The sequence below is a fragment of the Aptenodytes forsteri genome, unplaced genomic scaffold, assembly GCF_000699145.1.
Source record: "Aptenodytes forsteri isolate BGI_AS27 unplaced genomic scaffold, ASM69914v1 Scaffold483, whole genome shotgun sequence".
NCBI lineage: Eukaryota > Metazoa > Chordata > Aves > Sphenisciformes > Spheniscidae > Aptenodytes > Aptenodytes forsteri.
In genome coordinates this window covers 624,242-634,967 of record NW_008795316.1, presented here as the reverse complement: position 1 = coordinate 634,967, position 10,726 = coordinate 624,242, and the positions used below count along the sequence as shown (strand labels likewise).

At 42.9% G+C, this 10,726-nt stretch overlaps 1 protein-coding gene across 1 annotated transcript in view; it reads right to left on the bottom strand.

Moving 5' to 3' along the window:
• The window catches only part of CTNNBL1 (catenin beta like 1), a 65,908-nt gene that overhangs the window by 27,937 nt on the left and 27,245 nt on the right, over positions 1 to 10,726 (bottom strand). The window contains exons 6-10 of the mRNA XM_009279562.2: positions 10,296 to 10,389; positions 9,316 to 9,407; positions 5,971 to 6,043; positions 5,650 to 5,708; positions 4,754 to 4,902 (exon numbers count right to left, since the gene is read on the bottom strand). Of these exons, the coding sequence (XP_009277837.1) occupies positions 4,754 to 4,902; positions 5,650 to 5,708; positions 5,971 to 6,043; positions 9,316 to 9,407; positions 10,296 to 10,389 (467 nt within the window). The remainder of the gene's footprint in view (positions 1 to 4,753; positions 4,903 to 5,649; positions 5,709 to 5,970; positions 6,044 to 9,315; positions 9,408 to 10,295; positions 10,390 to 10,726) is intronic.

The following is a 10,726-nucleotide window of genomic DNA, read 5'->3' as shown; positions in this document are numbered from 1 at the left end:
CCCTTTTTAAAAATGGGGGTTATGTTTCCCCTTTTCCAGTCAGTGGGAACTTCACCAGACTGCCACGACTTCTCAAATACGATGGATACTGGTTTAGCAACTTCATCCACCAGTTCCCTCAGAACCTGCAGATGCATCTCATCAGGTCCTATGGACTTGTGCACCTTCAGGTTCCTTAAATGGTCTCAAACCTGATCTTCTCCTACAGCGAGTGGTGCTTCATTCTCCCAGTCCCTGCCTTTGCCTTCTGCAACTTGGGCGGTGTGGCTTGAGCACTTGCCAGTGAAGACTGAGGCAAAAATGTCATTGAGTACCTCCGCCTTCTCCATATCCCGGGTAACCAGGTCTCCCGTTTCCTTCTGGAGAGGGCCCACATCTTCCCTAGTCTTCCTTTTATCACCGACGTACCTATAGAAGCTTTTCTTGTTGCCCTTGACATCCCTGGCCAGATTTAATTCTATCAGGGCTTTAGCCTTCCTAACCTGATGGACTGAGGTTCCCCTCCCCTGACAACTTTAGTTTAAAGCCCTCTTCAGGGCTAACATTACAGAGGTGCTAACATTATTTGGGCTTTCCACATTAGCATAACACAATCTCTCACTTTCCAAAATACTAGCAAAAGCAGAATACTAGATTTCCTGGAAAAGTGCTGCATAAAATGGTTCCGTTTAATTAACCAGAAGATTTAGTAAAGAGACAGTCTAAGTTTCCATGGGGTCATTAGGAACAGCAGGACAAGAAAACATAAAAGGATTTTAATAATTATAAAAAATATACCCTGAAATAGCTATAGTCAAGCTTTGGGGAGCCGTACAGAGTTGTCCATTTCCTGGTTTTGCTGTACAGGAGAAAATGCTTTTCTGAGGGTCAAGAAAAGCCACTCAATAGCTGCAGAATAGAAGATCATGTTGCCCAAGTGATGCACGTTTCCGAAAGCTCCCTTTGCTGCATTTGTCTACGTGCATACACACACACCTTCAGTTAATAACTGGGAAAGCCACATGTCATTTTTCCTATGCAACAGAGAATCTTCTTGACATATCCCCTGGGAACCGAGTGGCTGCATCTCCTCCAAACCTTAACACAATTTTACAGCAAAAGCAATAAGCTTCCTGTCAGGGTGCGCAAGGGAACTGACATTACAAGCCTGTTTTTCTCTCTTTTGGCTTTGTAAGGTAAACTGCATTTAGGTTACCAAGGCAAGGCTGAGGGACTGTGTACTAAAAAGTGCTTCCTGATCTAAAAAAAAAATTGACTTTAATTCTATGTGACATTTATAAACTTTCCACTGGTGGCTACCACCTTGATAAACCATCTTATTTTTGATAAAGACACTCCATAAAATAAACGAGCCTCCATTGCTGCAGAGATGCAAATCAAATAATTATATATACCCATGCTCTCATCCTACTTCAAAACTTCCTACTTCATTTCTGCTGTCACAGGCTCCATCCTTGTCAATATGGTCTTCTCCCAGACCCCTCTGCTCACCTCCCACATACCTGCTCGGTGAAGCTCCACTCCCAGTGGCCAACTGCAAGTCCCCCTCAACACTGCAAGTCCGAGACCACAACATCATGTCCAGGACACGGCTTGCTATGGACATGCACGTAAAGCGCATCAGCCACATTGTGCTCATCTTCAGGTGTTACCACTGTCTCCCCATAAACTACTAGAAGTTCACACAACACAACATCATCTTTCGCTGTTGGCCAGCATAATAGAAAGTAGTCGTGTCTTCATTACTGTCTATAGGACTCTCTCGAGCATGGTAAATGCTCAGCTGAAAGATGCTATACTTCTCTGCAGGTCTGTGTGCATGGCCATTATTAACAGAACAACTTGGCTAGATGTATTGGGTAGCACTAGATACAGAATGCGATGTTCTCCAAGACAGTAATGGAGATTCAAGCCTGATATCTTTATTCTCACACAGCTTATCTATCTCACATCTTGTCAATAAACTTTCAACTTTGTTTATTTGTCCTTTCATCTGCACAGACTACAGTACAATGATTAACCACCTTCAAAGTAAAAACAAAAAATAACAGATCTCTCCCCCCAGTCTTCAGAGGATACCGACAGGAGAGAAAAATATTCTGCCTTGTTTGTAGGCGAGGTGGTCAATCACAATTGAATGGCATTTCTATTCTTTGTTGCTTATCGTGAAGGTATCAAGAAGATACAGAAGGTTAATACTCCTGTGCAGCTCTCTAGATCACAACTATCAAGGTTCACTCCCTATTTACAATGCTAGTCTGCAGTTACCAAAGCAGTACTGTCCAAGAAAAACTGAGCACCTGTAAGAGCTTTTAAGCATACACCAAGAGAACTCCCAATGATAACACAGGATAACAGAATTAATAACCATTTAATATCTCCTGGGTATTAAAATATGTAAAAAACCCACAAGCAAACACACACCAAAACCTTGCAGCGTCAGTTCTCAGACACTTTGCTTTGTTTGGTGCTTTGAAAGCTACAGAAACGTGCTTTATTTTCCTCACTAAAATGCTAAGTCCAGCAGAGCTTTCTACCTTCAATCACACCATGACCTGCAAAAGCAAGTACCCCCCCCATGGCAGCAGCTGAGCATGCCCAAAGCTGCTCCTCCTAATGTAGCTGCCTTCTCCCAGTATCCGTTCCCTAATTTTCATCACCACAAACAGTGCTTTTACCTTAATCATCTCCTATGCTCTCCATAGAGCACTTGACTCTAACGTCATTCATTCTCTTGCTACTTACTACTGACAAAGCACCAAAACTTAGAACCCAGAAAGTTGGTTTTCAAGAGATGCCAAGGGATAGCAGAGCTTAGCAGCACGTTCCTGAAGTTCTGAAGATCTGAGTTAACTACTTAAATAACACATATACAGTCACGTCTGTGTCATGCCTACCAGAAGCAAGCTTACAACACTGATAAGGAAATACCACACCTTCCAAAAGTAAAAGCTTCAGGACAGCATCGCAGCTCTGACCCAGCCAGTCTGAAGTATGGAAGTAGCTTTAAGCATATGCTGAGTATCACTGATTTCACATGTTTTAGGTTACATGCATGATTACCTGTGTCAGAATCGTGAAGTTTCATTCATTAGGAGTATTAAGACAAAAAAAGAAAATTGTCTATAGGAATGAACTCACATGTCAACAACACGGATAGTGTGAAATACTAAGAAAAGCGGTTGGCAGCTCTTCAAAAGAGGAAAAACATGAATCAGCAATAAAAGTACCAGCTTAACGCTTTCAACTCTAGTCAAAGACATCATTAGAAGCAAGAAATTTACTCTCTCTGTCTAACTAGGTGCTGCTCTCTCTAAATGAGATTTGCAGCGTAGGACAAGTCAGGGCCAGAAGGGAGCTGGTTTGGGGATAAGACTCAGTCAAATGTCAACTCACATTATTTGCTCAAACAGCCAGTTAAGAACTTCAACTTTTCTACTTACCTGAACTAGATTAGAAGAGTTTAAAAAAAAAAAATCAGCTGTCAGTATAGTCCATGCTTATGGACAGTAGTGATATAAGCTTCTAGAAAATATTCCGTGAATTGTTACTTTTTTTCCATTGTCACTTTACCAATCCCATTCAGACTGCAGAATAAATTAGGTTCCTAAGCATCAAAAGATTGAGGTCTTGGAAACTCCTTCCATTAGACACAGCTGCTGGTGGCAGTTAAGTCATGCTTTGTCCCTCTTAACCCCTTCACAGCTACTAGTGGGGGGGGAATGCATCCAGGGAGAAATTTTCCTCGTCATAATTTTCCAGCTGGGATCCTGGTACAGAGAGCAGTAAACAGCAGAGTCCAAAAATGGGGAAAAAGCTATTAAAAATCCAAACACTGAGTCCCACCCACATGGCACAAGAACTCCAAGTAATTAGTTCTGCAAGGCTAGCTTAGCAGCTTAGTACTTGAGGCACAGGGAGGCTTCCCTCTCGTTCTTAAGTTTTGGAGCTTTTCTTTAATTAGCCTCAAGAAAACCCAGTATTCCTATTTGAATAATCCACGTTTGGTTATTTATTCAGTTCCCTGCTGCTGCACATTACCCAGCCATGCGCTGCAGGAATACATCATTTCTTGTTGGCATTTGCTAACCAGCCACTGCACGCAGCCGAGCCCACCAGGGAAAGCCAGACAGAGCCCCGCTGCGCCCAGTCCTGAGGTCTGGAGGAAGCCAGTCAGCGCAGAAGACACAATTCAGTACCAGGCAAGGAAGTAAAAGTGAAGAGAGAACAGAGAAGCCCTGGAGATTCACGGTGTGACAAAACACGTCACAAGAAGAAATGCCTACTTATGCCCATTTCACAAAAGCAATTTTTGTATCAACATCCACAAAAATTCACCAGCTCAGAGGATACACAACACAGTGAAGCTTGAACTGGCGAACAAAAGGAGAAATGTTTTCCCTAGAGACATCCAAAGGTTCTCTTTTACCCTCATAAGGGTCTTTTAAATCCTTAGAGGATTAGAGGCCTGACCTACAGCATTCTTTCATCTGGGTGTCTGCCACACAGATCTGCACTGTTACTTTCCAGCAGATATTGCAGTAACCCCAGTTCTTAGGAAACAAAGCTAAAGACAAAGAGTGGAGCTTATATGTTTGAGAAGGTCCAACTTACATGCTGGGAAAAAAGGAACAGAAGACAGACAAATATGCTAACACAGAAATTTTATAAACAGAAAAAGACAAATATCTAGCCAGAATGTGTGTCGGTATGTCAAAAGCAGGCAAGAAAAATCACAAAGTTAGCTGGGTACCTAAGCATGAGATTCATCAGCTGTAGACCCTCGCCCTTCAGGAAGCGATCGCGATTGGAACTGAGCATTAGGCAGGAGCAAAGGGAGTCAAACAGGTTCTCCATCATTTCCTGTTCTTCTGCTGTACTAGGGTTGTGTCGTTTAAACACCTGCATGACAAAGAAAGCAAAATTACCCCAAAATGGAGGGCCCAATTTGGTCCACACTGTTGTAGAGTATACATGAACATTCTACATCACAAGCCTTCAGCATCTGATATGCATAAGCCAGCAATCACACACGTCACCGATGCATTCTCTCTTGTAACTCTGCTGCCCTTTTTACTGCCCTGACTGTATACCAACAAATGTGCAGCAGTCTAATGCACGACTTAAAGACAATACAGGGCCTCCAAAGGGAAAGGCAAATTCACCGATTGTGCAGTTCACAAAAGTATGTGGATAAGCTTCTTACCAGAGAACTCCTAGGCACAACACATACCTGAGGGTGCTGCAGACAGTACCACCTCAAGAAACGTAAGTGAACTATGAACATATTACCTTCAGCTAGCTCAAATGTAGGCACAATGCAGCCCAGTGCTTGGAGTGGAGAATGCTGAAGATGGCCGAATTCCAACCCTGCCTATCTCCAACTTGCCATGCAATTATAACAAAATAATTTAACTTCTGTGTACCTCAACATTAACATCTTTAAAACAGGGATTAACCTCACTTACCATGGATGACACACCTGCATGGAAGTTATTCAGGGACTATGCCACCACTAAATATAAAGCACTGCTGTGCTTCAGTATCTACAGGTTGCTAGGACAGCGCTACACCCAGAATCCATTCCACCTCCTCACACCCAGCCTGCGAGTCTCCTGACGGTAGAGAGGGCATACGTGAATTACTCACAGATAACTGCTGAAGCAGCACATCGATCCCATCCAGCTCCCCAAGCAATTCTCTGTTGTCTAGACGGAGGTGGGGGGAAGGGGGAAAAGAGAGAGAAAAATGAAGCTAACTGTCAGATTTTACAGCCATCTAACACTGATACATCAGCGAACAAAATCAATACGGCTTGACAGAGTATAAAAGCTGCAGAGAAAGAGAGGACGCATGCGTATGTGAGAGAGCACAAGCGAAGGGAAGCCAAAGGCAGAAGAGTGCTGCTGTGATCTGAAAGAAGCCTGTATCCTACCCTAACAGAGTATCGATACCAGAGGCATGTCTCACCATCGTTATTCTGGAGCAAAATAGCCAGCACCTCACTGCAGTACAGCTTGTTGGCATCAAAAGGCATCTTAGCCTGTTGGTGAAGAAGGAACAAGAGGCTCATCAGGCCACAGCTCTGTGTTTCATTGATCTGAAGCACACATTAATCAAATCACCGAACATATGAGCAACACTTAAAACCAAAATACAACAGCGGTAATTTTGCAGTATGCCTCAATGACAAAACAGTAATAATTCTCTCTGATTCAGGGGTAGCGGGGTGTGGGCAGGGGGTGTGTGTGTGTCTGTGTGTGCTCGTGCACGCCTGTGTAGAAACTCAGCTCTGATCCTTCACCCTGTCCTACATAAGTATTTTTGACCAAGTTGGCTCAAAACCCCCAAGAACAGTCTCCAGTTGTTTGCAAAACGGAATCTTTTCCTGTGATAGATTTTCCATGATGTTAATATAAGCGCATGGGCATATCCCTATTCTGAAAGTCTGAACCTGCCACCAAAAACAGAACTTCAGAAAACACATCACAGTAACATTAAAGAGTAACTGCCGGAGTTTTGTATGAGGACCACAATGTCACAATCAGAACAACGTGAGATCGGTTTAGCCTGCGCAGTCACATAACTTTCATTTCATACATTCACTCCATATTCAAATATGTTTAAAAAAAAAAAAACATCATAACAAAACCAAAATGCTGATTTTTTTTTTCCCCCCTCAGAAGAACAAAAAAAATCCCTGAAGTGGGATTCTGAACTGGATCCTATGTTTTTGCATGCTGCCAAAGCTGCTTCATCTACAGAAACAGACCAAACATTAACCCATTAGATAATAACGCAAACTGGCTTGCTGAAGGAATTTATAAACAAAACAATTTTAAAAATCATCAGTTACCAGCTATTTGACTTCCACTGTTCGAGAAGAAAAAAAAAAAAAGGCAAGCAATAAGTACTAGGCTTAAAACATACCATTTGTCACCCACAATTTTTCCCCCAAATGCACGACTACCTGCAGCTTGACTGAGTGAACCTGCCTGCACAAGGCTACACGTAGGCCAATTATCCCGACCTGCTACCAAAGAAAAGGTCACAATACGCAAGCAGCATGCAACACAAAAACATGAAAAGCAGGAAGATCCCAAATGCCACAAAGTATTGACTTTAAATAAAGCTTTTCATTCCAAACAATCCCCAACCACTCTGTAGATGATGGTATTTATAGCAACCACGTAACACTTCCAAGCAATCAGTGGCACGAAAGGGGGAAGGTGGCAGGCGCTCGGTGCTGTACAGCTCTGCTGGCTCCTATCACGGTGTGTACCAACTGCCGTCCTACAGCAGGAGTTAGGAGACAACACCCTGTTCTCTCAAGGCTGCACACAACATCAAACCCCACTTTTGTTTGGAGAAGTGAGCTATTAAGCTCTCCATCCGAGCATTCCGAGGCAGTTCTGACAGTCAGAATACAATTATGCAACCTGAAATGTAGTCAGAAAACAGAAATTCACACTCTGTGCTGTGTGCCAGATATCCTTATCGACGCCTAGACAGAACCCTGATTTTAAAACTCATCCCACAGACATTCTTCAGCAGCACAACGCTCCACCCAGATGCTGAGATCCTGGTTTAATCCTAACCACATCTGTCAGGTGAGAGATTCAAGACCAAGCACTGCCAACAGCGAAGGTGCCTGGGCGAGGGTTTCATTAGTGTGCGGCTCCCCACAACGACAGCATGTAAGCAAGAAAAAGCACTGCCTGATCACACATCCCCAAACCAAAGTTAACACATGCCAGGGCAAAGGAAAGACACATTCAGCACCAAGTTTTGAACGCCGTGAATGTTCATTTTCTGTGACACCACGCAGGGGAATCCAAGTTGTGATTATTTTGCTTTCCCAAATTTCTAAGTCTTTCAGCTGCCAGAGTAATTACAAGGCAGGCAGCAGTACACACCTGCCTGCAATAAAATTAACTTCACTTTTGTTTTTAAGCAAAAGGAATATGTTACTACCTGTAGTGAGAAATTATAGATTACTTCTGCTAACAAGTATATGAGGGGCACAGAGGGGTATCTGCACACTTACAAAGCTGATAGAGTATTTCTGTGTTTCAGAGGCCTTCTAACCATAAAGACATTTAACTATGGAAGTGCTAATGCCTTACTAACAGGGTTAGGAAAAAGCCAGAATCTGCTAAATTTCCTTCACTAGCTCTGTAAGAGAGCTGAACTATCCATTCCTTTCCTACAGTATTTTCCAGAGAATGTTTAGGCATCTTTTCACACAAGACAGAGTTAAACTGTGTAACTCACTGCCACAGGATGCTGAGTATCAAAATATAATTTTGAATTCAAAAGATAATTAGATGAGTTCAAAGAAAAAGCCACCACAGGCAGCAGTTAAACAAAGACATCACTAGAAACTCAAAAAAGTGTTAGAAATGTAGGAAGCAAAGGCATAAAGTGGTCTTCATTAGTTTCCCCGCTCACTGGTCAGCTTTTGTATTCCTACAGGTCTCAGCCATGGACCAGAAATCCACCATACAGGAATCATACGAACAGAAAAAAAGACACCTTCTACTGTAAGACGTTTACAATATAAAGACAAGACAGAAGTAAATCCATTTAAACTAAAAGCGCAGAGGATACAAACCCTGAATTCTAACTTTTTGTCTCTAACCTGGCTTCTCCAACACAAACACATGCAAAACCGGCTTATTTTAAGCGATGTTTTAAGTTCATACTAACTGGTCTATAGAAGTAAGGTGGGCACTGGTAGAGCTCTAGCACTACTGATGCTTGAGCTAGGAACGCAGTGGTATTGCAGCTACTGGGGACAACCACATCAGTGGTTGGAGCCCGAGTGCTGTTTTGTAGCACTGTGAAGGGTCCAACTCTGCAGGAAAGACCATAGTTCTCACGGCAGGATCAGGGACATGTTACCGAAGAGAACTCCCACAGAAACAAGTAAAACCTAAAAGACGTTCAAGAAGACTCAACCTTACAGCTACTCTTCCAGGCAAACACTACGAAGATGAGAGTCTTCTACTCACAGACTTGCATCACATTGTGTAGAGTTTCTTACACATGAAGCCAACTCCTTCAATTTTGCTAGTTTATAATAAGTTCAAAGGGACATACTTCCCAGTTTGAGGCAAGTTTTGAATTCACTGTATTCGCAAATGTAAGAACTTGTGACAAAGATACCTATGCAAATGGAAAGAGCCAATAATAAACAGCCTTGGGCCTTTAATATTGTGCCAAACGCCATCTCAAGCACACCAGCTTCCAGACCAGTGGCCTGTCCATTTTTATTGTCGTATCTCCCAAATGACAACAGGAAAACAAGCTCACCTTCAGCCTCTTGAGCAACCACTGCATGAGGCCCTGCTGCGCAGCTTCTGTGCACATCTCAGGTCGGAACTCTGCCATGTTCTCAACGATTGCTAAGAAAGGTGCAGAAAACAGTCATTTTGTCAAGTCACCCAGGCCCATATCACCACTGCTTTGCCAGGTCCTTCCTAAGGCTGCACTGCTCTTCTCGAAGTTACATCTTATTCGCAAAACTACCTTTTTTTTGAGTGAGACTTAAGCTCAGGTCTATGATACTCTCCTGGTTTTTACATTGCCCACACAGTCCATCCTCAGTGTGACACCAGCTCCTGCTGGAAGAAGCCTAAGATACCTTCCCTTTACTCCAGCAGCAATTCTCACTGCACAAAACTAAACTAAACTAACAACAACAGCGGCAGTAAAAATTTCAAAACTCTTTTTTCCAGTCTCTCTCATTCTTCCAGCCCTCAGAGAATTACAATCTCAAATGACTGAACGGAGTGGATGATGATCTAAATGCTAGTAACAGCGACACACTGCAAAGCAGTTACTGTGCTGTGCAAAGACTGGGGAACAGAGAGGTAATGATGTACTTATATGAAATACAAATGTTTTACTACCTGAAAGTTAAATATATTGCTAAGACATAAACAGCTCTCATAACGGAGTAAGTGGAGCTCACAGATAAGTACACAGTAAATACACAGGCAGTAGAGCACACCCTCTGGTGCAGTGCACAGTTTCACAGTGTACCAGCACCTCCCTACATAACCGCTTTGGGAAGAGGCACCCTACCAGCAGTCATGCAACAAACGCTTGCTCAAGGGACTAGGCTTTACTGTGAGTTAAAGTGCTTGAACGAAAGCTGCACTAGGTCCTCTACCCTAATGTCGGCAGTTCAAGGGGAAAGGAGGTAGGGAGGAAAGAAAGGGGAGGGATAACCCACCCCCGCTTTGTACAAAATACAGCAAGAAGCGAGAGGCTGTGCAACAGCCGCTTACCCAGTGTGTTGTGGACACCATCAGCTTCCTCTTTCACACTTTCATCCAGGCGCTCTAAATTCTGGACCAACAAAGCCACGACCTGGCCCTCCACCTACGTCACCAGCGTCATGGGAAAGATAAAAAGATAAGAAAGAAGACTGAAAAAAGGAAGATGAAGGAGAAGAACGTACGTGTGTGTATGTAATAGATAATACAAATCAATAAGCCCTACTGAAACATCCTGCCAGACATGATCAGAAGACATTAACAATCTTGCCCTAAAATCTCAGAGGAAGCGAGGGATTCACCAAGTAAGTCTGCCACTATGTTTGTCCTAATTAATTAAACAACTTTTGTGTTTCAGATTAAACAGAAAAACATCTGGAGGAAAACATGCACCTTGTCACAGTCTTATTTCCTGAACCAGCCTGATTGATTTATAATCCCTC